The sequence below is a fragment of the Diadema antillarum genome, unplaced genomic scaffold (assembly GCF_040938485.1).
Source record: "Diadema antillarum isolate AM-2024a unplaced genomic scaffold, OU_Dant_1.0 seq00000117_RagTag, whole genome shotgun sequence".
In the NCBI taxonomy this organism is placed as follows: domain Eukaryota; kingdom Metazoa; phylum Echinodermata; class Echinoidea; order Diadematoida; family Diadematidae; genus Diadema; species Diadema antillarum.
In genome coordinates this window covers 394,707-420,202 of record NW_027271198.1, presented here as the reverse complement: position 1 = coordinate 420,202, position 25,496 = coordinate 394,707, and the positions used below count along the sequence as shown (strand labels likewise).

Below are 25,496 nucleotides of genomic sequence, written 5' to 3'. Positions count from 1 at the left end.
CAGACTCTTGCTGCAAAATCACTTTATCATACCACGTGAGAACAGTAACTTATAATTCCAAGCGACTCGACGAAGACTATCCTTCTCAACATCTAAGCACTCATAGAGGTTTTTGCTTTCACTTTCACAAACTCTACGAGATTGTAACTTCTCTTTGTTAAATTACCCAGTCCTGTGATAAGAAATCTCCTGGTGTAGCAGTTCCGCTTATAAAGTACTCGATCATGATGTGTATGTGTGTGTCTTGCCAATATGGAGGATTGAACGAAACCTTAACTGTCAATGTGAGGAACTGGAACTTCCGGATTGTTGCACGAAATATTACACTTCGGCCAGATTTTGAAGTAAAATAATTGTTTTGTATTTTCAACAGTCTTTCCTTGCAGTCGGATTCTCACGCTATTTGCAATGTGTCAGAAGAGAACCCACGAACGCTCAGCTAGATTACAACCGGAATTAGAAAAACCTGCAGTGTACTAGTGAATAAGACAGCTTATACGTATGTGACTTCTCTCTTGCGCGTAAGCCCAGAGTACCAGAAACATTATTCAAGAGTCTATCCCTGTGTATTTCGTTGCTGATAGTTGGCTATTATCGCTGACGGGCTGGTCGACGGCCAGGAACTGGATGCCGATGGCGGATGAGGGGCGCATCGGACTACTGGACGACGCAGAGACTTCGTTGTCGAAGGGCTTGCAATGGAACCACGAAGTGATATCGATGTCGGATCTTCTCAAGAGATTCGAACTTCCGATACTGGTGCAAGTCGTTGACGGCACTTATAGCATGTCGTATTCGACCTTCTCGAGAGGCGAAATCATAATGCTCGACAGCCTTATCCCCATCGACCTCGTTGAGGCCGCAGTCATCGAAGGCAAGCACAGAAATGCCGTCAAGCAAAACGAACACTCAGACCGGGCGTTGGTGTCAACATCATTTTCGTCCACGTTGGCGATTCCCAAGTCGCTGACAACGATGTCTTTCGAAGTCGTCGACGGGGTGAGTCGAAACAGTAAGGACTACAGGACACAAGCAAAACCCCCAGGACGTCGGCAAGAGATGATGGGGCGGTTTTCATTCTTGCCATCGCCAATCCTGCCAGGAACGTCTGGGAGACGGAAAACGCGATTCAACAGCGTCAAGTCTCTCGCCAAACATCACCCGAAGCTGGTGAAGATTGTAAAACTCTCAGGTCCAATCACAAAGCAGTCACAGCTGAAAGTGGGACAAAAAATTCACGTCCTCGGAGTGTCTGACACGCACTTTTTTCAGGACAGGCATCTAAGGTAGGTTCACATTTCACGCAGAAACGGTGTCTATATGCTATGTGGAATTATAGTAGACAGTAACTGTTAGCAAGAATCCTGCCCGGCATGTGCAATATTGGATCTGGGCTCTGTTGAATAAGAAAAAAATAACCAAACATGTCTATTAAGTCCAACTTACATCAAACGTAAGTGAGGCATCAGCCAATCAGAATTCAGTATTCAGATACTTATGTTTGATATTCTGACTTACATTGATCTCAACTTTTATACGACAGGGCCCTGATGTACAATCGACCACGTTCCCCTGAATTCAGGCAAGGCATAGGGCCTACTGATGACGAAGTGTGTAAATCATGTCTTCACACCTCGTCAACAGACCAGGGCTTACTCTGTTTATTTTGAAGATGTAGGAAGGACACAATGAAATTCAATATAATTTCTTGCGGTTAATCTGTAATTAGCTTTCACTATACCGCACACCAACTTGAAAATGGTACAGGTTTATGGATATCATGATAATGTCTATAATAATACATAATACTTAATGTACACCTAAAATGTGAGTGCGAGAAGAGGTCTCGACTATATACAGCACCAATAAAGCTCCTTCATTATACATCAGGGCATGGGAGAATGAACCCAAATAAGTGATTTGAGTGAACGCAGCAACATTAGTAAAGCAAAAGAATGAATGAAAGTTTGGCGAAAATCGGACAATCACTTCAAAAGCTTTGGATTTTTAAATGTTTTATCCAATTTTGAAGGTATACTGAATCAGAATGCAGACGGTGCAACTCTTGCAACTTTGAGAATTGTGAGATATTCAAGATGGCCGCCAACATGGCGCCAAAATCTGAATTTCCTTTATATTTCTGTGAGAAGAAGAAATAGAGATATTTAAGATGGCCGCCGAAATGGCCACCAAGAATCTCAGAAATCTCAAAACTGTCATTGATGCAAGAGTTGCATTAACAGACATCAACAAGATTGGGATTCAGCACCCGAGAAATGGTGCCTATGATGGCAATTATATGGTAAAACCATCAATTTATTTTCTGTTTAATTCACCATTCATTAATCCTGAAATACTTGTATTGGAGTTTCATTTTGTTGGCGGCCATTCTGGCAGCCATCTTGAATATCTCAAAACCCTCTAGGATGGTGATAGGGTAAAGAGGGACAATCCATCAAAAGCATTGATGGGCAGATGGTAAAACGAGTTTCAACCTCTGGCACTATAGGTTGACTTCGGTTTCAATTCTTTTTATACAACGTGCATCGATCTGCCCTCTGCTTACACGATAAATGCATATAGATACAATACATCAATATGCCTTTGTATTGGGTTAGTACAGAAAACGTATACGTAAATTCCTTGATTAACGAAAGTAATGAGGACTAATCACCAGTACAAAGTTGTAGTTCTCGATGCTTTAATTGTATACACATGCCTGACCTGCCCCGGAAGGAAAACAAACAAACAAAAAACATGTATATGACATTACGGTGTGCAACACTGCACTACTGTATCGTGGTACACTCCATTTCATCGAGTTGTGCTAGTGTATCCCGAGTAGGTCTACTTAATTATTATCCATGGACTGAGCAATTGCTCACATGTCTCGTCTTTGTACGGATCTGCCGGTATAGAGAAGCGATGTGGCATATCATTAACCCCCATGAGACCACCTTCTCCTTGTGCCCATCACACTGTATGCAAAGTAGGTATCGATGGTATTGACAGGATTACCTAAGCCATTATATCGAAAGCATCGGGTGAAACTGGCGACGAAATCTCAGTTTCTGTGCAAATTATCATTTGCTTAACAATGCGGCCTGTCAGACATCTTTCCCAATCTTCGGTCTGTCATCATTGTGTCTGTCAATTTACATGTGTGGAAGAATATGATGCGGTTTTTGGTACCCCGGAGTACCAAATAGAAATCCGCCATTTTGTTGAATTATAAATTTATTTATTTATTTTTTGAGCGCTGTACCCTAGGTAACCAAAAATGGGTGAAAGTTATCTCTGGTTCTCTATGGAAGAAAACTGCGTTGCAGTTATCAGCTCAGCCGTGAAGCAGCATCAGAACATCAGCGCCCTTCACACACACACTACACCATTGATCTCCGTGCCACATATACGCAGAGCTGCACAGCACCGTGCACTACCAGTCCACATAAGACGTTAAAGGGATAGTACAGTTTCGGTCGAGATTGGGCTGCAGGTTTCCAACGTTTTTTGATCATGATTTTTTTTTAGATAATGAGAAATATCTTATGAAATATGAAAGGAACACACAATATTCTAAGAGGAATTCAAATTCTATTTGATGAAAATTGGTTTTGAAATGGCTGAGATATCCAAAAGCAAAGCAATCCTAACCTTTTATTATAGGATCGATTTTTTGTTTTGTTTTTGGATATCTCAGCCATTTCAAAACTGATTTACATCAAATAAAGTTTGAATTCCTCTTAGAATTGTTTGCTCTTTCCAACATTTTATAAAGTCATTTTTAAGTGTCTTGCAAAAGTTAAAGCTTGAATCCTTACCTCAACCAATGCTATACCACGAGTTCCCGGACTGAAATGATCTCATTCTGAATGACTGCTCAAAATAGTTGTAAAATGTTTTTAAAAGTTATTTAAAAAGTGTTACTATTGATTATCGTAATTACGATCAAATACTTCATATCAAGAGCTAAGGCTGAGTTAGCACTGGGATCTTTAATTCTTTTGGGGGGACTGCTGAATTTTGACCTCCTTTATGGCAGTGTGTAAATATACATCTTAGGAAAACGAGATGGCGCCATACAATACGGTATCCCGGGGTATTAGTCTAGCAGCCAGAAAGGGTCCCCGTGCACCCCCCCCCCTAAAACAAAATTCTACGATATGTTCGAAGATCGTCAGAACCTGTATTTTCCGAATCCGGTTGTCGCCAGCGGAAAAAAAGGTTGCGCGCGCGTCTAATTTGCATATTTCTAAGATGGGCGCCGCCCGTTGCTAGGAGACGGATTATTTTTGAATAACTTTAGTTAGGAATAACAAATTACCATAAAAATGGTATCATTTTGAAGATAATTAAATTTCCTACAAGCTGATACCCCATTTGATGGGATAAATAGTTGTTGTTATGAAATATTAAGGAAGGAATTATGTTTTTTAGCATTTTTCTAAAAAGATACGGAATTTGGTTATAATGTTCTTTTCCATACATCTAATATGCATTTACAAATAACATTTGAAATTTCCTAAAATTATCCCCCAGTCATAGCTATTATCATGTGAAAACGGCTTTCCAATACACCAATTCCTTTAAAAGTTACACGACATTAAAGGGGATAAGGTTCAATAGGTTTTACAGCAATATTATTTTAAGGGTTATAATGTCTCCGCGCGCAATTGCGTAGGTTCTGTATCTGGGGTTTGTTGTAGATCACTGCTATCTATTGATCAAATCTCATCGAAATCGGCGAAGAAAGAAAGAAAAATTACACTTTCTATTCCTTATATGAAATAAAAATGTTTTTTTTTTCTATTCTGTGTTACCAAACTCAATCCATTCAGCTTCCCATATGAACAGTTTCTTGTCTTTTTGGATTCCCTCCAAAATCACAACTTATCTGATATTAAAAAGATAAAGAAAAAAATTTGACGTGACTGTTTCCTCTTATTGGAAGATTAAAGTGAAAAAAAAGAAGAATCTTATGCTAAAAGCCCTAAGAAATAAAGAACTTGTTAAATGGCCTTTCAGAGTTTAAAATGAAACATGGCTATCTTATTTTTTCATAACAAAATGAAGGGAAGTATCTGTGTAGTTCATGTCGGCCCATACTGGGTTACTATTCTTCAGAAATGGTCCCCGTGCACCCCCCCCCCCCCCCAAAAAAAAAAAAAAAATCTACGATGTGTTCGAAGATCGTCAGAACCTGTATTTTGCGAATCTGCTTGTCGCCAGCGGAAAAAGGGTTGCGCGTGCGTCTAATTTGCATACTTCTAAGATGGCCGCCGCCCGTTGCTAGGATACGGATTATTTTTGAATAACTTTAGTTAAGAATATCAAATTACCATAAAAATGGTATCATATTAAAGAGAATTAGATTTCCTACAAGTTGATACCCCGTTTTATGTAATAAATAGTTGTTGTTATGAAATACTAAGGAAGGATTTTTTTTTTACATTTTTCCCAAGAAATACAGATTTCAGTAATGTTTTTTCCATACATTTAATTTCTGTTTACAAATAACATCGGAATTTTCCTTAAGTTAAACCCCATAAATAAGTATAATTATGTGAAAGCGGCTATTCAATACACCAATTCCTTTAAAAGTTACACGACATTAAAGGGAAAAGGTTCAATACGGTTATACAGAAATTTAAGGGTAATGTCGACGGCCGCACTTGCGTAACGCGTGTAATACTATAATAATCATTGCAAGTATGAGACCCTATCACTTCTTACATCCAAATTATTGATTAAATATCATTAAATCTTGTGGAATATGAAAGCAAATTAAATTTTTTATTCGCTATCACCTTTGATCTACTCAGCTTCACTTTTAGTTTACGTCTTTTTTCATCAAATAGAATAAAGGCCTTACGAGAGGTGTAATTTCATGACGGCCGAAACGGGCTTACCTGGATAGGGGTTTCCAAAATATCGATATTAATCAAACTTCTCTTCATCAACTCTCATTCTTCTGATCATCTTCACACACATACTCACACCTCCAGTATCACACACAGGCATTCATGCAGGGGAAATGAGCTCAGTCGTGAATTTCGTGAATTTATTCAATACGCCATTAATGCATTCATGGAACATCAAACTTGAATGCTTTATTTAGATGTCGAAATAGGAGTTACATGTATACCGCACAAGCGAAATATTTCTCACCATGCTCTAGCAGGAAATCAATTTATTTTTTTAAGATAAGATCGCACATACGTGTTCTCATTCTTTGGTGGTTCGCCTGATGGTTTTTAAACATATTGCTCACACGTTTATTATTGCCAAGAAACTAATAGATAGATTACAAATACCAAGGAATGGCATTGATAAAAACGAATAGTTGCAAGTCAAATCCAGTCGCTTTCAAATTCTGTTTTTTTTAATAAAAAATGATTTCATGCACTTAACTTTATCACATGGGTTGATTTAAATGCAATACAACGTAAACTTGGTTGTTAAATCCGTTAGGAGTGACTAATAATCAATATTATACAAAAATGAGAGAGAGAAAAAAAAATGTTATGGTTAAGTAGACCATGGATCTATAAAACATGAGGGAAATGTCTGAGGGAACATTAACCATGCATGCGTGTATGTATGTATGTGTGCATGTATACTATAACTATGTATATATAATATATCTATATCTATATATAAATATATAAATATATATATATATATATATATATACAAATATATATATATATATATATATATATATATATATATATATATCAATCACGTTTATATTTATGCAGGTTTGTATACTTTTGTGTTGTGTGTGTTTGTGTTCAAGGATGTTTGTGTATGACTAATGTGTTAAACATTAGACATATTCAGAGTGTAAATGTTTAACCACAACGAATACAATATTTTCATGTTTTCCACAGAAATTAGACATCTATTATAATTAGATAAATTTGCTAAAATGATTTGAAGTGTATCTGCTATAGGCGCATCTGACGTGCAATCCACTTTATAGAGCGCATGTAAGTTCCGCTGGAATAACAACTCATGCATGAGTTAAATACACCATCCAATGTTTTCAGATATCCATGCCCTACTCGTCCGCCGGTCCTTTTTAGATAGAGTAACTATAAATGTGCATGATCGATACCCAGAAGATTATTGACATTGCACGTTAAACACTTTCACTAGGTTGCCATTGTCGCGAGTCTCGATATGCTAATACATGTATACTATCTACCACAAATCGATTCTTAGTCTACGAGTGACCGTGGTGATCTTATCATGGCTTATCACATCTTGAGGTCTATGGTGGTAATCGTGTTGATCGTAGAAGAATTATTGGACTGTTCGAAAAATTACTACGATCAACACAATGTCTTTGACTGACATCAAGATTTGATTATCTGATGATCAGCACGATTAGTCCGCGAGTAAGACCACGATTTCGGACGAATCGAGAAAGTGGACCCAGCTTAGTGAATGCCACGAGAGTGGTAACGTACCATAAGGATAATCAACACGACAGTTTCAATACCGTACATATCAATATTTACATATCTTCCAAGATTACTTCACCTATGTAATCTAGATTCTTTTGTATGCCTCCGCCAAGAAGTGGTGCCGGAGGCATTATGTTTTCGGGTTGTCCGTCCTTCCGTCCGTCCTTCTCTCCGTCCGTAATGAATTTTGTGGACAGCGTAACCAAAAAAAAAAAAAAAAAAAAAAAAAAAAAAAAAAAAAAAAACCCTGAAATTTGGCATGTATGTGTATTGGGGGTGAAATTCTGCCTATCAACTTTTGGGTGCACATGCTCAAGGTCAAAAGTCAAAAGGTCGAGGTCAAATGCTTAAAATTTCACTATTTCCCTCATATCTCTGCAATGCCTAAAGATATTTTCTTGAAACTTAGTGTATACAGGTATTACCCAATTAAAATTCACTGGTAAAAGTTTGGGGTCATAAGGTTAAGGTCAAATGTGAAAAGGTCAAGTGAAAATGTTAAAATTTTACTTTTTTTCTCTGTATCTTGGATATTGTTCAAGGTATCTTCATGTCAGGTCAGGATGATCTGCTACTGGTACCCTGTAGCCCAGTACAACCTGTTTCAGGGTCGGATTGTCGGCGACTAAACCGGCAAACCCACCAGTCTCCAACTGGAGAATGGTGAGGAGGGTGGCTGGACACCCTGGTGGAACTAAAAACAAGATCTATCTTAAGGGCATCGACTCTGGAGAGTCAACGATGGCCATCCAGCAATGCAGAAGGACCCGGCCACCCACTGCATTTTCTTGGCCACGATAGTTCTTATGAGAGTTCGTAAACATTGTGGAAAACCGGCATCTGATGGTGGGACCCGCAGGCCAGATGATGCGTCAATGGCTACTGGGGAAGAGGAGCGTGTTGCACCGACTAGGCACAGCTGTAAGGACGCAGAATATACTGCCGATAATCCTGTGCATGAAAGGAGCAGCACAAACCTGAGAAAACCTAGAATTATAGGGACATGGAATGTTCAAGGAATGAATGCTGACAAGATGGAGATCATCATAACCCGAATGGGAGAACAAAATATCAGTGTGCTTGGTATTTCAGAGACTTGGTGGCTCAACCAAGGTCGTTTCACTACCGAAGATGGCTACACAGATGTGTATTCAGGCAAAGACGGCGGAAAGAGGGAACACGGAGTAGGCTTCATCCTGGACAAAAACTCGGCTAAGTCTTTCTTGGGTTTCAACCCAATAAGCAAAAGAATTATTACTCTCAGACTGGAAGGTCACCCATTTAACATCTCCGTCATCCAGGTCTATGCGCCAACATCTACTGCATCTGATGAAGCCATGGAAGACTTATGATCAGCTCCAAGATACTCTTGACAAGATTCCGAACAAAGATGTTCTTGTGATAATGGGAGACTGGAATGCAAAAATTGGCAAATCAGTGACCAAGTCTAAGATCGTCGGAAAATATGGATTGGGAGAAAGAAATGAACGTGGAGATAGTTTGGAAGATTTCTGCCAAGTTAATGACCTGATTGTTGGAAACACTTTCTTCCAGCAGCACCCCCGAAGACTATGGACATGGAAGAGCCCCGGGGACAATGTAAGAAACCGGATTGACTATATTCTCGTTAAAAGAAGATGGCGCTCTTCACTGCTCAGTGTTCGGACAAGACCAGGTGCAGACTGTGGGAGTGACCACCAGCTTCTGGTTGCACAGCTGAAACTAAAGCTCAAAGTAAAGAAGAAAGAGACACCACCATTAAGGTTTGATGTAGACAACATACCGGAACAGTACACTGTTAGTGTGAGCAATAGATTTCAGGCACTTCTTCAGATTGATGATGAAGAGCTGTCTCCCAATGAACTGTGGGAAGGAATGAAAGAAGCAGTGTTAAGCACAGTTAAGGAGATCATCCCAAAGAAGAAGAAGAAGAAGCAACCATGGTTATCCAGAACAACATTAGAACTGACTTGCTGACAAGAGACAGGATGCGAGGAAGAGAGGGGATATGGCTGAGTGGCGAAGACAACACAAAGAAGTGTCAAAAGCAGTTAGAGCTGATCAACGTGCCTTCGTTGAGAGAAAATGTGAGGAGATAGAAAGAGCAGGGAGTGATTCTAAGAGGGTGTATGCTCTGGTCAAAGAAAATGACTCAAAAACCATCAGCAAGGTCAGATGTCATCAATGACAGAAATGGTACCACCTTAACAGAGAGCACAGACATAAAGAACAGATGGGCCTAGTACTGCAAGGAGCTCTACGAGCAGAAGACCCAGGCAGACTCTGCCAACAGCAACCTAGGGGAACAAGAGTTAGAACCACCCCCGTTATTGGAGGAAGTGCGCCAAGCAATGAGAGAAATTAGGAACGGGAAATCACCAGGCTGGGATGATATCCCAGGCGAGTTATGGAAAGCCTCTGGTGAGGAAGGCATAAACATCACGTGGAAACTATGTGACAGAATCTGGAGGAATGTAGAATGGCCCGAGGACTGGGGAAGAGCGGTCTTTATCCCGATACCTAAAAAAGGAAATGTAAAGGAGTGCTCAAACCATCGCACCATTAGTTTGATAAGCCATGCCAGCAAAATACTACTCAAGATCATCAACAACAGAACGAAACGGCAGATGGAAAATGAGATATCTGAAGAGCAGGCTGGTTTTAGAGCAGGAAGAGGCACGAGAGACCATATCATCAACATCAGAAACATCATTGAGAATTGCCGAGGACACTCTGTACCACTCTACCTGTGCTTTATAGATTACAGCAAAGCCTTTGATTGTGTCTGTCATGCAAAATTATGGAACACTATGAGAGAAATGGGTTTTCCTAGCCATATAGTGAAGCTCATCAGCAAGCTATATAAAGATCAAGAGTCTACAGTACGAACAAGCAGAGGTGACACAGAATGGTTCAAGATTGGTAGAGGTGTCAGACAGGGATGCATACTATCGCCCCAGCTTTTCAACATCTATGCTGAACGGATTATGAGAGATGCCCTGGGAGATTTCCTTGGTGGAGTGACAATAGGTGGCCAACGGGTAACAAATCTCAGGTATGCGGATGACACCACCCTGGTTTGTAACAGAAGAGAATTGATGGATCTACTCAGAGCAGTAAAAATAGCAAGTGAAGAGAGGGGGCTAATGCTGCATACTAGAAAGACTAAGATCATGGTTGTAGATGGAGAACGGAGTTTTGCAGATGGTGTCTTTTCTCTAGATGGTGATGCCATTGAAGAGGTGGAAAGCTTCGAGTTCCTGGGTTCCATCATAAACACCAAAGGGGACTGCTCACAGGAGATTAAACGAAGACTAGCAATGGCCCGGAATGTGGTACAAAGTATGACAAAGCTCTGGAAAAGTAAACTCCCTTCCTCCCTCAAGGTCCGGCTACTAAGATCTTCAGCCTTTGCCGTGGCATCATATGGCTCAGAATCCTGGACAATGAAGTCAGCAGACAAGAAGAGACTGGATTCGTTTGAGATGTGGTGCTATCGTAGGATACTGAGGATACCATGGAAAGAAAGAAGAACAAATACATGGGTGCTAGAGGAGCTTGGAGTGGAAAAGAAACTACGGGCTGATATTGTGGCCAGAAAATTGACATATTTTGGCCATGCTACCAGACATCACTGCCTGCAGAAAACAATCATCCAGGGAATGGTTGAGGGAAAACGTAAAAGAGGAAGACCCGCAGCAAGCTGGCTTGATGACATCAAACAGGTGACTGGAGCAAGCATTACAGAGGCTACCAGAGCTGCCGCTGACCGCAGACAATGGCGTTCTCTCATCCGAACCACACCTGCATATTTGTATGCTACGTGACTAGAGAGAGAGATCTTCATGGAACATAGCATATATTATGCATGTACTGACTGGAAGTGATTATCTAGGGAATTTGGGGTTCATGGGGTCAAAGGTCAAGGGCAACACTTCAAAATTTTACTATTTCCCTCATATTTATGCAATGCCAGCAGGACTTAAACTTGGTGTATGCATGTATAACCCAAAATAGAGATTCTCTGGCAATTTCTTTTTTTTTTTGCCAAAAAGGTCAAAGATCAAGGATCAAGAGAAAGTGCTGAACTTGCTTCTTCCTCCATGTCTCGGAAGTGGCTCATGGTATCTTGAAACTTAGTACATATTTATGCATGTTCTGCCTGACAGTGATTCTCTTATGAATTTTAGGGTCAAAGGCCAGATGAAAATGGTAACAATTTTCTACTCAATACCAAAATTGCACTTTTTCTCCATACCTTGAAAATTACTTAATGCATAAACTTATGAAAGGGCCAAAGTCAAGTTAAAGTCCTAAAATTCCCAAATACATGCTCTCCTATTCATCCAATTAGACCTAGGTCAAGGAAGGTGACCATTTTGAATTTTGAATGGAAACAATGTCATTATCGTTTTCAAATTCCCAGTAACAGGGCATTTAATCTTGTTGCTTTCGCGTGGCCTTTCTTTCTATGATATACAAGAAGTAAATTTGTTATTGCTTTCAGCAATAACAAATTGGGGCCCGTTTATCTATATCATGACGAACCTCCGGAATAACGAACCTTTGGGGGAAAAAATGAACCTTCGGAATAATAAACTATAACTACTATTGTTATATTGTACAAGCTTTAACGCCGACATCTATTAACCTACTATATTACTACTTTCACTCTTTGAAAGGAAACACGCCAACAACCAACGACACAACAGGAATGGAAACAATGGCATTATCGTTTTCAAATTCCCAGTAACAGGGCATTTAATCTTGTTGCTTTCGCGTGGCCTTTCTTTCTATAATATACAAGAAGTAAATTTGTTATTGCTTTCAGCAATAACTAATTTGGGCCCGTTTATCTATATCATGACGAATCTCCGGAATAATGAACCTTTGGGGGAAAAAATGAACCTTCGGAATAATAAACTGTGACCAATATTGTTATATTGTACAAGCTTTAACGCCGACATCTATTAACCTACTACTACTTTCACTCTTTGAAAGGAAACACGCCAACAACCAACGACACAACAGGAATGGAAACAATGTCATTATTGTTTTCAAATTCCCAGTAACAGAGCATTAATCTTGTTACTTTCGCGTGGCCATTCTTTCTATAATATACAATAAGTAAATTTGTTATTGCTTTCAGCCGGCAGCATAGCTTTCGATGGTTTGTGATATCATTAGAATTAAAACATTGAGCTCTCCATAGCTGACAATTGTAAAGTAGTAGCCCGCCAAAGTTGGATTACCTTTTTTTGATACGCACTGTATAACCTGAAAAAAAAAAAACAGATTTATTGGGTTTTTATCAATTGTACATTATAGCCACTCAAATAATGATGTATTGTTTGAGTTAGTCTTCGTACACCACTTAATTACCAACTGCTAATAGTAGTCGTAATCTTCGTTGTAATATTAAACTAGAAATGTCGCTATGACGACTGGTATGCCTCCGCCATAATGCATGATTCTCCTAATAGGTCTATAGTACATGTGGACAATGTGTGATTACATTTTCACAAAATTGGCAAAATATTATAATGGCATGTTTGTCACAAATGTGTTGAATGGTCACCTTCCTTGACCTAGGTTTAATTGGATGAATAGGAGAGCATGTATTTCACTTGATCTTTGACCTTTGACCTATCGTAGATTTTTTTTTTTGGGGGGGGGGGGGTGCACGGGGACCATTTCTGAAGAATTTATGATGTAACCCAGTATGGGCCGACATGAACTACACAGATACTTCCCTTCATTTTGTTATAAAAAAATAAGATAGCCATGTTTCATTTTAAACTCTGAAAGGCCATTTAACAAGTTCTTTATTTCTTAGCGCTTTTAGCATAAGATTCTTCTTTTTTTTTCACTTTAATCTTACAATAAGAGGAAACTGTCACGTAATTTTTTTTCTTTAACTTTTTAATATCAGATAAGTTGTGATTAATTTCACGTTCTTGGAGGGAATCCAAAAAGACAAGAAACTGTTCATATGGGAAGCTGAATGGATTGAGTTTGGTAACACAGAATAGAAAAAAAAAAACATTTTTATTTCATATAAGGAATAGAAAGTGTAATTTTTCTTTCTTTCTTCGCCGATTTCGATGAGATTTGATCAATAGATAGCAGTGATCTACAACAAACCCCACATACAGAACCTACGCAATTGCGCGCGGAGACATTGTAACCCTTCAATATTGCTGTAAAACCTATTGAACCATATCCCCTTTAATGTCGTGTAACTTTTAAAGGAATTGATGTATTGGAAAGCCGTTTTCACATGATAATAGCTATGTTTTGGGGATAATTATAGGAAAATTCAAATGTTATTTGTAAATGCATATTAAATGTATGGAAAAGAACATTATAACCAAATTCCCTATCTTTTTAGAAAAATGCTAAAAAACATAATTCCTTCCTTAATATTTCATGACAACATCTATCTATCCCATCAAATGGGGTATCAGCTTGTAGGAAATTTAATTCTCTTCAAAATGATACCATTTTTATGGTAATTTGTTATTCCTAACTAAAGTTATTCAAAAATAATCCGTCTCCTAGCAACGGGCGGCGCCCATCTTAGAAATATGCAAATTAGACGCGCGCGCAACCTTTTTTTCCGCTGGCGACAACCGGATTCGGAAAATACAGGTTCTGACGATCTCCGAACATATCGTAGAATTTTGTTTTAAGGGGGGTGCACGGGGACCCTTTCTGGCTGCTAGACTATATAGCGTGGTGCATCATGTGTAAAATATATGTAGGCCCTACATGGAAATATGGATACATGGAGATGGGTCAGGTTTGTTTGTTTGTTTTTTTAATCGGGTTCGTTTATGTGTATGTGTGTGCAGCACAGGTTTATTTTTATTTCTCTTTATTCAGAATTGCTCGCTGTCTCCTAAGAATGATAGTTACTTACAGTAGTAATGCCTACTTATACATCTAATGTATTGCTATAAATACTCAACACACGCATTTTGCCCATCCTCTGCGAAATGAAAATCAAAATATTCATCGAGGGGTAGCAATCTCCAATATTCTATCATATCAGAACACAAAATATGCCCAACTGTCTCTAAAGAAAAGTGAAAATGATTATAATGATGTATCTGTATAATACAGTATGTAAAGATAATAGATAGATAGATATAGATAGATAGATAGATAGATAGATAGATAGATAGATAGATAGATAGAAATTAATATACTGCATGACAGAAAAACAACAACTTGATTTTAAGAAAGTAGGGCATTATGTCAGCTGATTCACTCGGTAATTATGATATCTTCTTAACAATACGGTCATTTTGAATGTAAAGTCATTTTCTCATATGTATGTATCCTATACATCTGTGGTCCGCATACATAGCACAACAATACCCATCAGTGAACTATAGGGACATATCATCTTACAGCCTCCTATAATGAAGGCGTGGTTAAAGTTATTAAGGTCTTTCTCATAGTGCTGATGAGAGTCACTTTCGCTTTCAGCACAGACTCCACGATATATGCAGCTCGCGTGTATTTCGCATGGGAATCAATAAGTGATTAACAATAACATTAATATGCATTCAAACGCCACCATTAAGAGTGCGTACAGCAGAGAAGGCAATGGCGACGAAATGTCTGTCTACTCGATCAAAAAAGAAAGTGTGGAAAGGGGGAGGATCACACTGTAAAAAGTCCGGCGCTCATTCACGGTGTTCGATTAACACCTCCGGGTGTCATTTCAAAATATAAAATTGTTTTTTTTTTTGATAGTTTCTTAGTTACTGAATTTCTTGTTAATTCTGAACTTCAACAAGACGATGAAGAATTTTCCGATAAAGTACTTGATTTTAGAAAAAATGTGTAAACAAAATTTACACCACAGTAACACCAGTTGGTGTGGTCTCCTATTGAAGCTGGACGGGTGTTATACCATTGAAATTAACACCACCAATATCAAATCAACACCATGCGGTGTCATTAATAAATTAACTCTAGCGCAGTATCAAAAATATCACCAGCTACAGTGTCAAATTAACACCACGAAGTGTCAGGTGAACACTTTTTAACACCGTCACAATACATTTTCTACACCTGTGGGTGTGGTCCTCTATTGAAGATTGATCGGTGTTAGATTTAACACCATGGGTGTAAACACCGATGTTTTTACAGTGCAGTAATTGCATAAAGGAATTCTCTTTGCACATGGCACAAACCCATATTGTTGAGGAAAAACTTGATCATGTGATTACTCGTATGGTATCATTCACAGAGGAAAATGCAAATTGCCTGAGGGAAAACTTGATGATCATGTGATTATAATCATTCACCAGAGGATATGCAAATTAATATATTTTGTTTGTTTCACTTCTTTCTGCAGTTTTTCTCGAAAAGATACGAAAACAAAATTAACGATGAAATAAAACTCCGACTTTCTACGGTGTGCATCAACATAGTCATATACAAAGCAATGATTATGTAAACATGGTTCGTAACATCATCGGATGAATGCTAGGGTACTTTACATATACATCTCAATCAGGACAAGTATCCTACAAAAACATAACCAAAATACAGGAGAATGCGTCAATAAGCACACAACTTATAACGAGGATGTTATAGAGCGTTTTTTTGGTTGTTATTGTTTTTGTTTCATCCTGTTACTCTCCTTGAATAAGATCGTATTCTTGATATGTTTTATTTTATACACCAAGTGAAAAAGAAAGAACCAGCCTGGGATACGAACCCGCTTCACCTACTGCTCACCAATCAGCTATACCACTGAGATGAAGTCAATTGCTAATGTTCTTACATGCAAAGCGAAATTGAAACGCGGTGAAAGAACAAAAGCCTCGCATAATATACTAGCACTATTAGTACCCGGATATTGCCTTAACGAGAGACTGAATTATAAGTCGCTATTGTGTACACCAATTATAAATGATTCATATGTGGATGCTTATATTTGCTGGAAGTGTTTTTTTTTTTCCTGACTCTTTCATTTATATCTGATCAGTGATAGTCTAATAATACAAGTACATGCATCATTTGCCTTTGGTAGATGGAACAGCAAATGGCAGACTTCGTCGGAATATTGTCTTTGATACGTGTTGGCGTTAGGTTATTTCACTATCTGAGGCATTCCACTTATATCCATCATGCAGTCACTACATGCTACATGATTAAAGGAATGGCATCATAGATTATGTGCGACAGCATCAATCTTAAAGTGATCCTAACATGATGTATGATTTTGTAGCTAAACAGGATGTTTTTCGAAAAAGTCTACATTTCCATCATCCAATTAGTATACACACAGCCAGGTTTTCTCAATTTGCTGACATTGTGTGACATGTGATATAAAGTATTAGGAAAGCTGGTGATTTTCGTTATTCCGAAGGTTCGTCAATAAAAAAACGAAATGAGGTTCGTTAAACCGAAAACGAAAAGAATGTGTGTGCCAACGAACCTTTTGATTAACTGACCTTATCTTGTTTACGGATTTACGACGCTTCGGAATAACAAACGGTTTTGTATGTTTGTTTGTTTGTTGGTGTGCTTTTTTTTCTTTTTGCTCTTCTTTTTTGTTTTTTTTTTCGGAATAGCGAACCTTCTGAATAACGATGCTAGACAATTCTAGATAAGACTAGTTCTTTGAGTTTGCTGAAACTGTGATGAGTTACAATCACCTTTTTTCACAACGGTGTATTTTACTAAAAAGGTACATCCCTCTCTTGATAGCTTAAGAGACATACATTGATTACTATCGTAGTCTTACCTACTAAACTGTGCTCGACATTTCCGCATCCAGGTGTCGAATTCGAGACGACGGAGAGACACACGAAGCAATTAAACTCAACCTGAAGTGGAAAGGTGTCTTTGATCTGGTCCCCGACATTCAATCATGTTTCCTACACGTAAGTATTATAGATCAATCTCACACATGTCTCTAGGTAAAAGTATAGTAAAGGGGAATGAAACCAAAATATGAATGTGGATTGAATGGATGCTGCAACTCTGTAAATTCCTTACAGTTACATAAGGGACATATCCAAAATTAGATTGAAAATCTCAATCTGATAGATTTGGAAGTCGATCTAATTTTTAAGTCTAATTTTGGATTTGTTCCTTACCACAATCTCATAGAGTGATTTCCAATCAAAGGAATTTAGAGAGAATATGGAACACATCAGTGAAAGTTTGACGAATATAATGCAGACAATCCGTTCAAAAATTATGCATTTTCAAATTTTCGGTGCAGCCATAGATGAGAAGATTGCTACAGTTCAAGACGACACGTATAATGGAAAACGAAATAAAGAAAATATAAAGATAATTCCACAAATTTGATATTTTCCTTGAAAAGTACATATTGTTATAGACATAATCACGTAAAGGGTAATATCATTTCCCCCACTTTCTGAAAGTGGTAAAGTCAAGTGTATCGTATGACTGCATATGAGCGTAGTCATCATTATTTCTTTCAACATTTACAATATTAGAATCTATACAATTAAAACAAATAATGAAATTAAGCACAATTCACACGTAATACACAATATAAAGATGACTTAGGTCATCATAACAAGGCGATAACAAATGAGATGAAAAATAACAAGGAAAAACTAGGGTGGTAAACTGAGAGAGAGAAAAAAAAAAGATGTCCCATAAAAGCCCCAATGGCCTGCAGTGATGGGATCACCTGGTTGTAAAGAATTGAGTTCGAATGGAACAAATTACAACGCTTGGATGGTAAATCACAGGCGTTAGATCAAGTGAAAAACAAACTGAAACTAATGTTTAACTGGGAGACAAAATTAAATTTGGTATTTGCAATAGTTTTTTTAACGTATTCCAAATGACGGGACCTATGTTGCGAATCGATTTTAAGATGGAGGTTTGTTTCCATTTTCCAGCGGTGGAATTTGGTTGACTTTCAGGTCTTGTAACAATATGTACATTTTCGTCCAAACAAATAATTTTAGTGAGGTATGGGGAAGACTTTTGGTAAAACACATATGCATCAGAGAAGCAACTTGCAGGGCATTGAAGTCGAGGACATTCGGTGTGGGAAAGCGGTAGAACAATTGGGGTCATCCCACGAAACTGAAACCCACCAGTCATAAGCTCATGAGTTCGACATTGACAAAAGGTCACGAGTCATACAGCCCATTCACGAGTCACACAGCCCACGAGTTCGACATTTACATTACGGATGTGGTATCGGTCTCGTAGACCTAGTTTGCTTAGTGTCGAACTCATGGGCTTTTTGAATCGTGGGCTGTATAACTCATGGGCTGTGAGACTCATGGGCTTTACGACTCGTGGCTTGTGTGACTCGTGGGTGTCGGTCTCGTGACGTGCACCCGAACAATGGTGTTGGTGGAGCAAAATAATAAGCGTTGGCATAAGCACGAAGTTTTTTTCCTGTGGAGTCGCAGCACTTTTAGCAATATGTTTAATGGGATGTAACGAGGTCCATTAACATTATAAGAATGCATTTTTATGGGGTAAAATAAATGAAATATGTACAGATTGATAAGACAACATAAGGTCGTGACAACAGACCATTGCTCTATCAACGTTGATCAAAATGTTGTCTATTTTGCCTATTTTGATAAACAGTAAACTTACTTTGCAAAATATTCAAAGATAATTTATTACAAACAAGCCAGTATACTTTACCCAAATCAACATCGATCTTATTGACCAAAGTCTCAAAATTTTCATGAAAGGCAATTGATGCCGTATCATCAGCGAAAAGAACAAAGTTGAAGAAATTTTGAACAATTTATCAGATAATTTATGAATATTGAAAAAATTAACAATGTTTCAAGGATTGAACCTTTGGAGCCCTTCATTATGAAAAAAAAATGCAAGGAAATAATAAATCTCTAAAATAATAGATAAAAATAACACCAGTACAGAAATCGGTCTTTAGTTCCTACAGTCGGGCATAGAATTCTTCTCGTGATCAGGAATCACTTGCTAATTTCATTTTTGACGGAAAATGTCTATTACATTAGATGTAAGTCCAAAAAAATACATACATGTACTCGGTGTAATGATTATGTAAAGACGTAGTAATAATAAATTGTCATATCCCAGGACTTTAACTCTGATTAATGCATCTGATGACATCGAGAATTTCATATTCAGAGATAGAATGAAAGAACATTAATTGATAGAATATTTTCGGCACGACTCTAGAAAGTTCACATCGGACACAGATATAGGGATCGTGACAGTGATGTACCACTACTCACAAAAACGAACAAAAAATAATTGAATGTGTTTGCAATATCGAAAGAATCGTGAATTTCTCCACCATTATGAACAGTACTTTTTAATGATTTCACAGTATCGCTACGAAGTAACTTGTTCAGAAAACACCAGGGTCTTTAATGTCATACCTTTAAATGCATTGAATGGTTGGCTACAGATCTTTCTCAATATTCTATAAACTGCGTCTTGTCGATATAGGACCTCCTCGGAATGTACTATCTCCCGGTCATAGTCCGCATCCGGGACACTAACCCGTCCAGCAAGTGGCTCAACACGAGCATCATGTCGAAAATTAAGCAGATTCGAACCCTGGACCTGCACATTCGTCTCGAGCGCGAGGTCACCACCTTCTTCGTGGTCGGGATCGTGAAGGGCCAGGACGGCTCCGAGTCGATCATCGTCATGGCCGAGAACGTCGAAATGTACTTCCTGGTGGCGAAGAGCTCGGAGAGGAAGTCGGAACTGTACCAGAGAAAGATGTCTTCTCACGGCAGAGTCGAAAGAGAGCTCATTCCGCCAGTAAGATCAATTGACTTCGAGCTAGAATTTAGACGTTCGTTGACCAGTTATCTCCTATTGACCGTTTCAGTAATGTACATACTATTTATGGATGTCTCTTTCCCTATTGCAGCCTAGAAGCATTTCATGCAACTGCCCCCCCCCCCAAAAAAAAGGGGGATGGTATAGGCCTATAGTTTTGATCGAGACCTAACTTCAGGTTTCTAAACATCTTTGGTGAGATAATGAGAAACCTTTTATAAAATATGAAAATGCATGTAATTGCAAGAGGAATTCAACATTTATTTGATGAAAACTTGTTTTGAAATGGCTGAAATGTCCAAAACAGAGCAATCCTAACGAAAGATTGGCCACACCTTGTACTAAGATTGGTCTGTTTTACTTTGTTTTTGGATGTCTTACCCATTCCAAACCCGATTTTCATCTAATAAATTTTGATATTTGCTGGAAATATTTGTCGTTGGATCAGTGTTAAATTGAAATTTAAAATAAAAATTGAAAGCATGCATGTAGAATTTGAATGTATTATCGAAACGGTCTACAGCACACTTAATTTTCTTAAACAATGGATGTAGTCCAACTGAATTATGATTTGCTTACGTAGGCGTTAAGGTTGTATAATGAATGTCTGTGAGCAAACAACAGCGGGACCGATGGCTTCCGGTCATCTCCGAAGGACTATGCATCTTGCCCGCGGGGTCGATCGCTGGGGGATCATGCCACGAGACCGACATCCACAAGTCATATACAGCCCTAGAGTTCGACATTTTTAAAAAGACCAATGAGTCATAATATACAGCCCACGAGTGACTTCGACACAAGGTAAAAACGACCCAGGAGTGCGACATTACAACACGGGCTTCACAACTCGAATGTGTCCGTCTCGTGGACCTTGTTTGCTTAGTGTCGAACTCATGGGCTGCATGACTCATGGGCTGCAGCGTATAACTCATGGGCTGTATGACTCATGGGCTATATGACTCGCGGGCTGTATGATTCGTGGGTGTCAGTTCCGTGACCTGCATCCCAACCAGTGCTGCCTGAAGACTTGAACCACAGATCTCACAGTGGAGAATCCATACCTCCTTGGTCTTACCCACTACGTCACATAGCTGAGATGATACTGATGCCCCAATACAATACGTATTTAGTTTCTCAAGAATAATCTAATAGACGTTTAATCATATCATAACAATGTAAATAATAATCATGTATACACTATAATAATACGCCGTCACCAGGTTCTGACATGAATCAACCATCCTTGATCTTTACTATGATATCATTCATAAATGAAATAAAATAAAAAATAAGCAAATGTGATGGGACAATCATTTTGCGTCCTCTTATTCCCCTGTTTCAAACAGGAGACTTTCCTAAGCGAATGCGGAACACCCATCACAGCCAAAATACCTAAGTGGAAGCTTAGCACTGGAACAGCCGTTCTCAGAAAGAAAAAAGGTAACAATAATTGTTGATGCTCCGAGGAAGCTTTCAGAGCATGTATTCTTCCATGGATGTTTGCACAGTCTAGTTGAGATGAATACATTTCTGAATCTGGTCATGTCGACCAGAATCTAATCAAAGTACGGAATTACGAGGGCGCGCATATTAGAAGGTGACAACATGGTGGTGGGCAAGGAGAGTGGGAGGATTAGTGGCGCGTTTAATCATGATATGTGTCAGTAAAGGTTAGTATTCGATCTTGTTTCAAAACATCTATATTTTGTGAGAATGTAATATCATGATGTTTATCAGTATCTTTCTCACATGACGTCGTGAAAGAAAGGCGTAATTTGACATAAATAATCTGCCGGTGTATCAGCACATACGTATGTGAAGTACATAAAATATCCAAAATTGCGTGTTACAATCAACGTAAGCCCGGTATCTTTTCTTGTGTTTCCCTCAAGACCATTCTCCAATAACATGTTGTCAGTTATATATGTGGGAAAATGATTCAAACTCTGTCTGTACAAACTTTGAAACATTAGAAGAAAACACATCATAAGATTAATATCTTTGTAATGGGGGGGGGGGACGGGTCGTGGCATAGTGGATAAGACTTGAATTTCAATAGCAGGTCTAGAGTTCGAATCCCGTCAAGTGCTGCCGTCATTGACGTCTTTGCCCGCTACTAGTACGTCACTCATGACCCAGGGTACCTGGCAACGCTATAGGGTAATGATAATGGCAGTCCCCTGTGGTAGAGCAGTGGTAATACTAAGACGCAGTATTACACTGTCCAGTACACTGGACTCAAGTTAAAGAATATATATATATATATATATATATATATATATATATATATATAATATTGTTGTCATTATATATCTACGTGGATTTGGACACAAGACATCATTTTGCATAAACATACGCCTTCTTCCCTTTCACCATCACCTTTTTCCTTTACTGCTTATGCTACTAAAAATCCCTAATGTGAGCTGGTTCGTTTCAACTCACAGCGAGTCCCTACCACGCAAACACGGCGTCTATGGCGGGCAGGACTGCTGTTCGGATTCTCTCACATTCTCATCTCGATTTCGACCGAGAATCCCTCATTCCACCAACGGCACGTAAGTTTGTTTTATACCGAGCGCGCTCACTTGTTTGTACGTGTGCGTGTTTGTGTTTTTGGTCTACCTGAAGACAAAATGCTTATCGACAAACCTGTGCCATACCGTGACGTCATATCCACGGCATAGTGCACAAAATCATGAAGATGACGTCATATTTAATGGTACCCTTCAACTGCGTTTGTAAAGTGTTCTTGGAATCGGCCCTCATTGACCAGGGTGTATATCCACCACCACGCGGTACCTGTATGATCGCCAATGCTGCAATTTATAAACAAATAAAACTATAGAGGAACACTCAGTGTAAGTGAAAGAGTTTATGTAATGATATTGTAACAAAATGCTTAAGATGATGGTCTCCTGAATGTATGTACATCAAGAATTGCTTAATTTGTCTTTGAGCAAGAGATATACTGTAACTTATGTTTGCATAAATGTATGCACAAAATAGTTTATTTTCATTCTGAATTGTGTCAGGGGAAACAAGTTGAATACTTGAATTAATCATTTATTTGTTTTAATTGTCAGATTCAATTTGTATACAGTGCTCAATTTGTTTGTTCAACTGACTTTGTACTTCATTTATATATGAAAAAGAAATTCAGAAATAAAATCAGAATCAGAAAAGAAAAAATATGGGCTTTAAGTGATCTCTGCTCTATTGCAATGATATGACGAATAAAGGCAACGATACATTACAATACACTACGACAATTTAATCCGTTTCAGATGAGTTTTGTTCCGTAGACTGATAGGGTCACACAACGATCGTCCCGGTCATCTTGGGTTCACACAAAATATTTGATGACATTCCTTAGTTGTGCCTTTCTTTCGCAAAATAAGAGGGTGGTAGCCCCCTCCCCCCCCCCCCCTTCCGTGACCCCTGTATCATTGCTATCAGCAGCATCATTCCGAAAGGGGTCCCTCGTCCCTCGAGATGAAGAAATGAGATAAAATCTCTCATCAAAACGTATTATATTCGGCACGGAATGCTTCAATCTTTCGTGTCTTATCTTTTATCTACCTCTTTTTTTTTTTTTACTTTTTTTGCCGTGATCAAAAAAGATTCGGTTCTCGGAACATATAATTCAAACCTTCCTATTGGCTCTTCTCTTGCTGATGTTGAAATGTTTGACCAAAATTCTCATATTGAACACGTCGGGCATGCATTATTCGCGATTCTTTGTATACCGGATACACTTGAAAGCTCCCATCCCCCAAAAGTACGCAGTCCACTTGTTTCATACCATGATAGTTTGCGCGAATTCTCTTAGTGAATTGAATGATTGTCTATCTCTTATATTCTTACTTTCTGCAGCTGAGCCTACCAATCACGATGCTGCCACGCCGAAAAAAGAAAAACTGTCTCCAGTCGTTCAGGATAAGGTAAGCATACTATCTTTGTCTTAATCTTGTTAAACCTTTAATAATAACCTTTGATTAAAAGTTTAGTCTAGGTCCAAACTCCATTATCTCAAGTATTCTATTCATTTCACAGAAAATCATATTTTCACTATCTCTATGAGACACTTTTCCATTAAGTTCTTTCGAGTGTCCAAATTATCACTTCGATAGGTCAGAACCCTGTCTCGTGCCAAAAGCGTTTTCTTTTACATTCTCAGTTTGAGAGTGGGTAATACCGAGTCCTGGATGCCCCTAAGAAACCCTGTTCAAGATTGAAAAGGGGATGTAAATTTTAACTAACATTAACAAGATGTCCGTCAAATCGAGATTTTCAAAAGTTCATTATCATTGCACCGGAATCAGTCTATCATGACGAATTATTAATCAAATCTGAATAGAGTATTTCGACTCCACTCTAGCTGGTTATTCATGTATGATAAACCTCCTGCAAATGTGAGTTTATAAAGAATTAATAGCTCCATGCCACTAAGAGGCCAGCCATTTATTGAACTGCGATTTCCTTTCAAAACTTCAATACATTGTCTCGAAATCTGCTCTTCAAGGTTGTTTAGTCTCACTTTTGTTTATAAATCACGTGTCTACAAATTGATGACATGTCATTAGAAAACAGATATCTCATCTTTTTCCTTCTCTTTATTAGGAATAAAATATTAAGTAATAACAAAATCTGAATTGAAACCTCCCCTCTCTGGAATAGCCCTGTATCAGTCCACTGAAGGTTTCGGTTCCGGAGCCTTCTCCCGGAGCGACTTCGGCCACCGAAGAATCCGGCGCTGGAGATCCGACTTGCACGAAAAATCCGGCTTCAGGAGAAACAGGTTTCTACATCTCGGTTGAAGAGGAAGGAGTTCAGCAGGACAATATCCCTCGAGGTGTGACATGCATTCACGTTAAATGGCACTCTATACACAAGTTGACTATAAAGAGAGAGAGAGCTAAATGCAACAGATTGTTGAGAATGTCATAAAAATCAGGCGGAAAATATGAAAATTATGGAATTTTATAACTTATCATACTTTCCCCTGAATAATGCAAAGTTTGCAGGTGATTAGGATGCCTAAATAACAACAAACAAACCAACAAACAAAAAACTAGCCGAAAAATTCTTAACGTCTAAAAAATGACAGTCATTGCCAATCATGAAGGTTGATGTACTCAGTACTTAATCTTTACGGAAAGCTTTGATGACAACGGAAGTGTTTGTGTTTTTGGTCATGACGACATCAAT

General features: G+C 38.5%; 1 protein-coding gene across 1 annotated transcript in view; it reads left to right on the top strand.

Annotated features, from left to right (window-relative positions):
- Positions 1 to 225: 225 nt before the first annotated feature.
- LOC139727068 (uncharacterized) overlaps positions 226 to 25,496 on the top strand; it is a 31,983-nt gene continuing 6,712 nt past the window's right edge. The window contains exons 1-7 of the mRNA XM_071638048.1: positions 226 to 1,286; positions 17,275 to 17,380; positions 19,947 to 20,267; positions 21,635 to 21,728; positions 22,733 to 22,843; positions 24,162 to 24,229; positions 24,966 to 25,140. Coding sequence (XP_071494149.1) covers positions 628 to 1,286; positions 17,275 to 17,380; positions 19,947 to 20,267; positions 21,635 to 21,728; positions 22,733 to 22,843; positions 24,162 to 24,229; positions 24,966 to 25,140 — 1,534 coding nt within the window. The 5' untranslated portion in view covers positions 226 to 627. The remainder of the gene's footprint in view (positions 1,287 to 17,274; positions 17,381 to 19,946; positions 20,268 to 21,634; positions 21,729 to 22,732; positions 22,844 to 24,161; positions 24,230 to 24,965; positions 25,141 to 25,496) is intronic.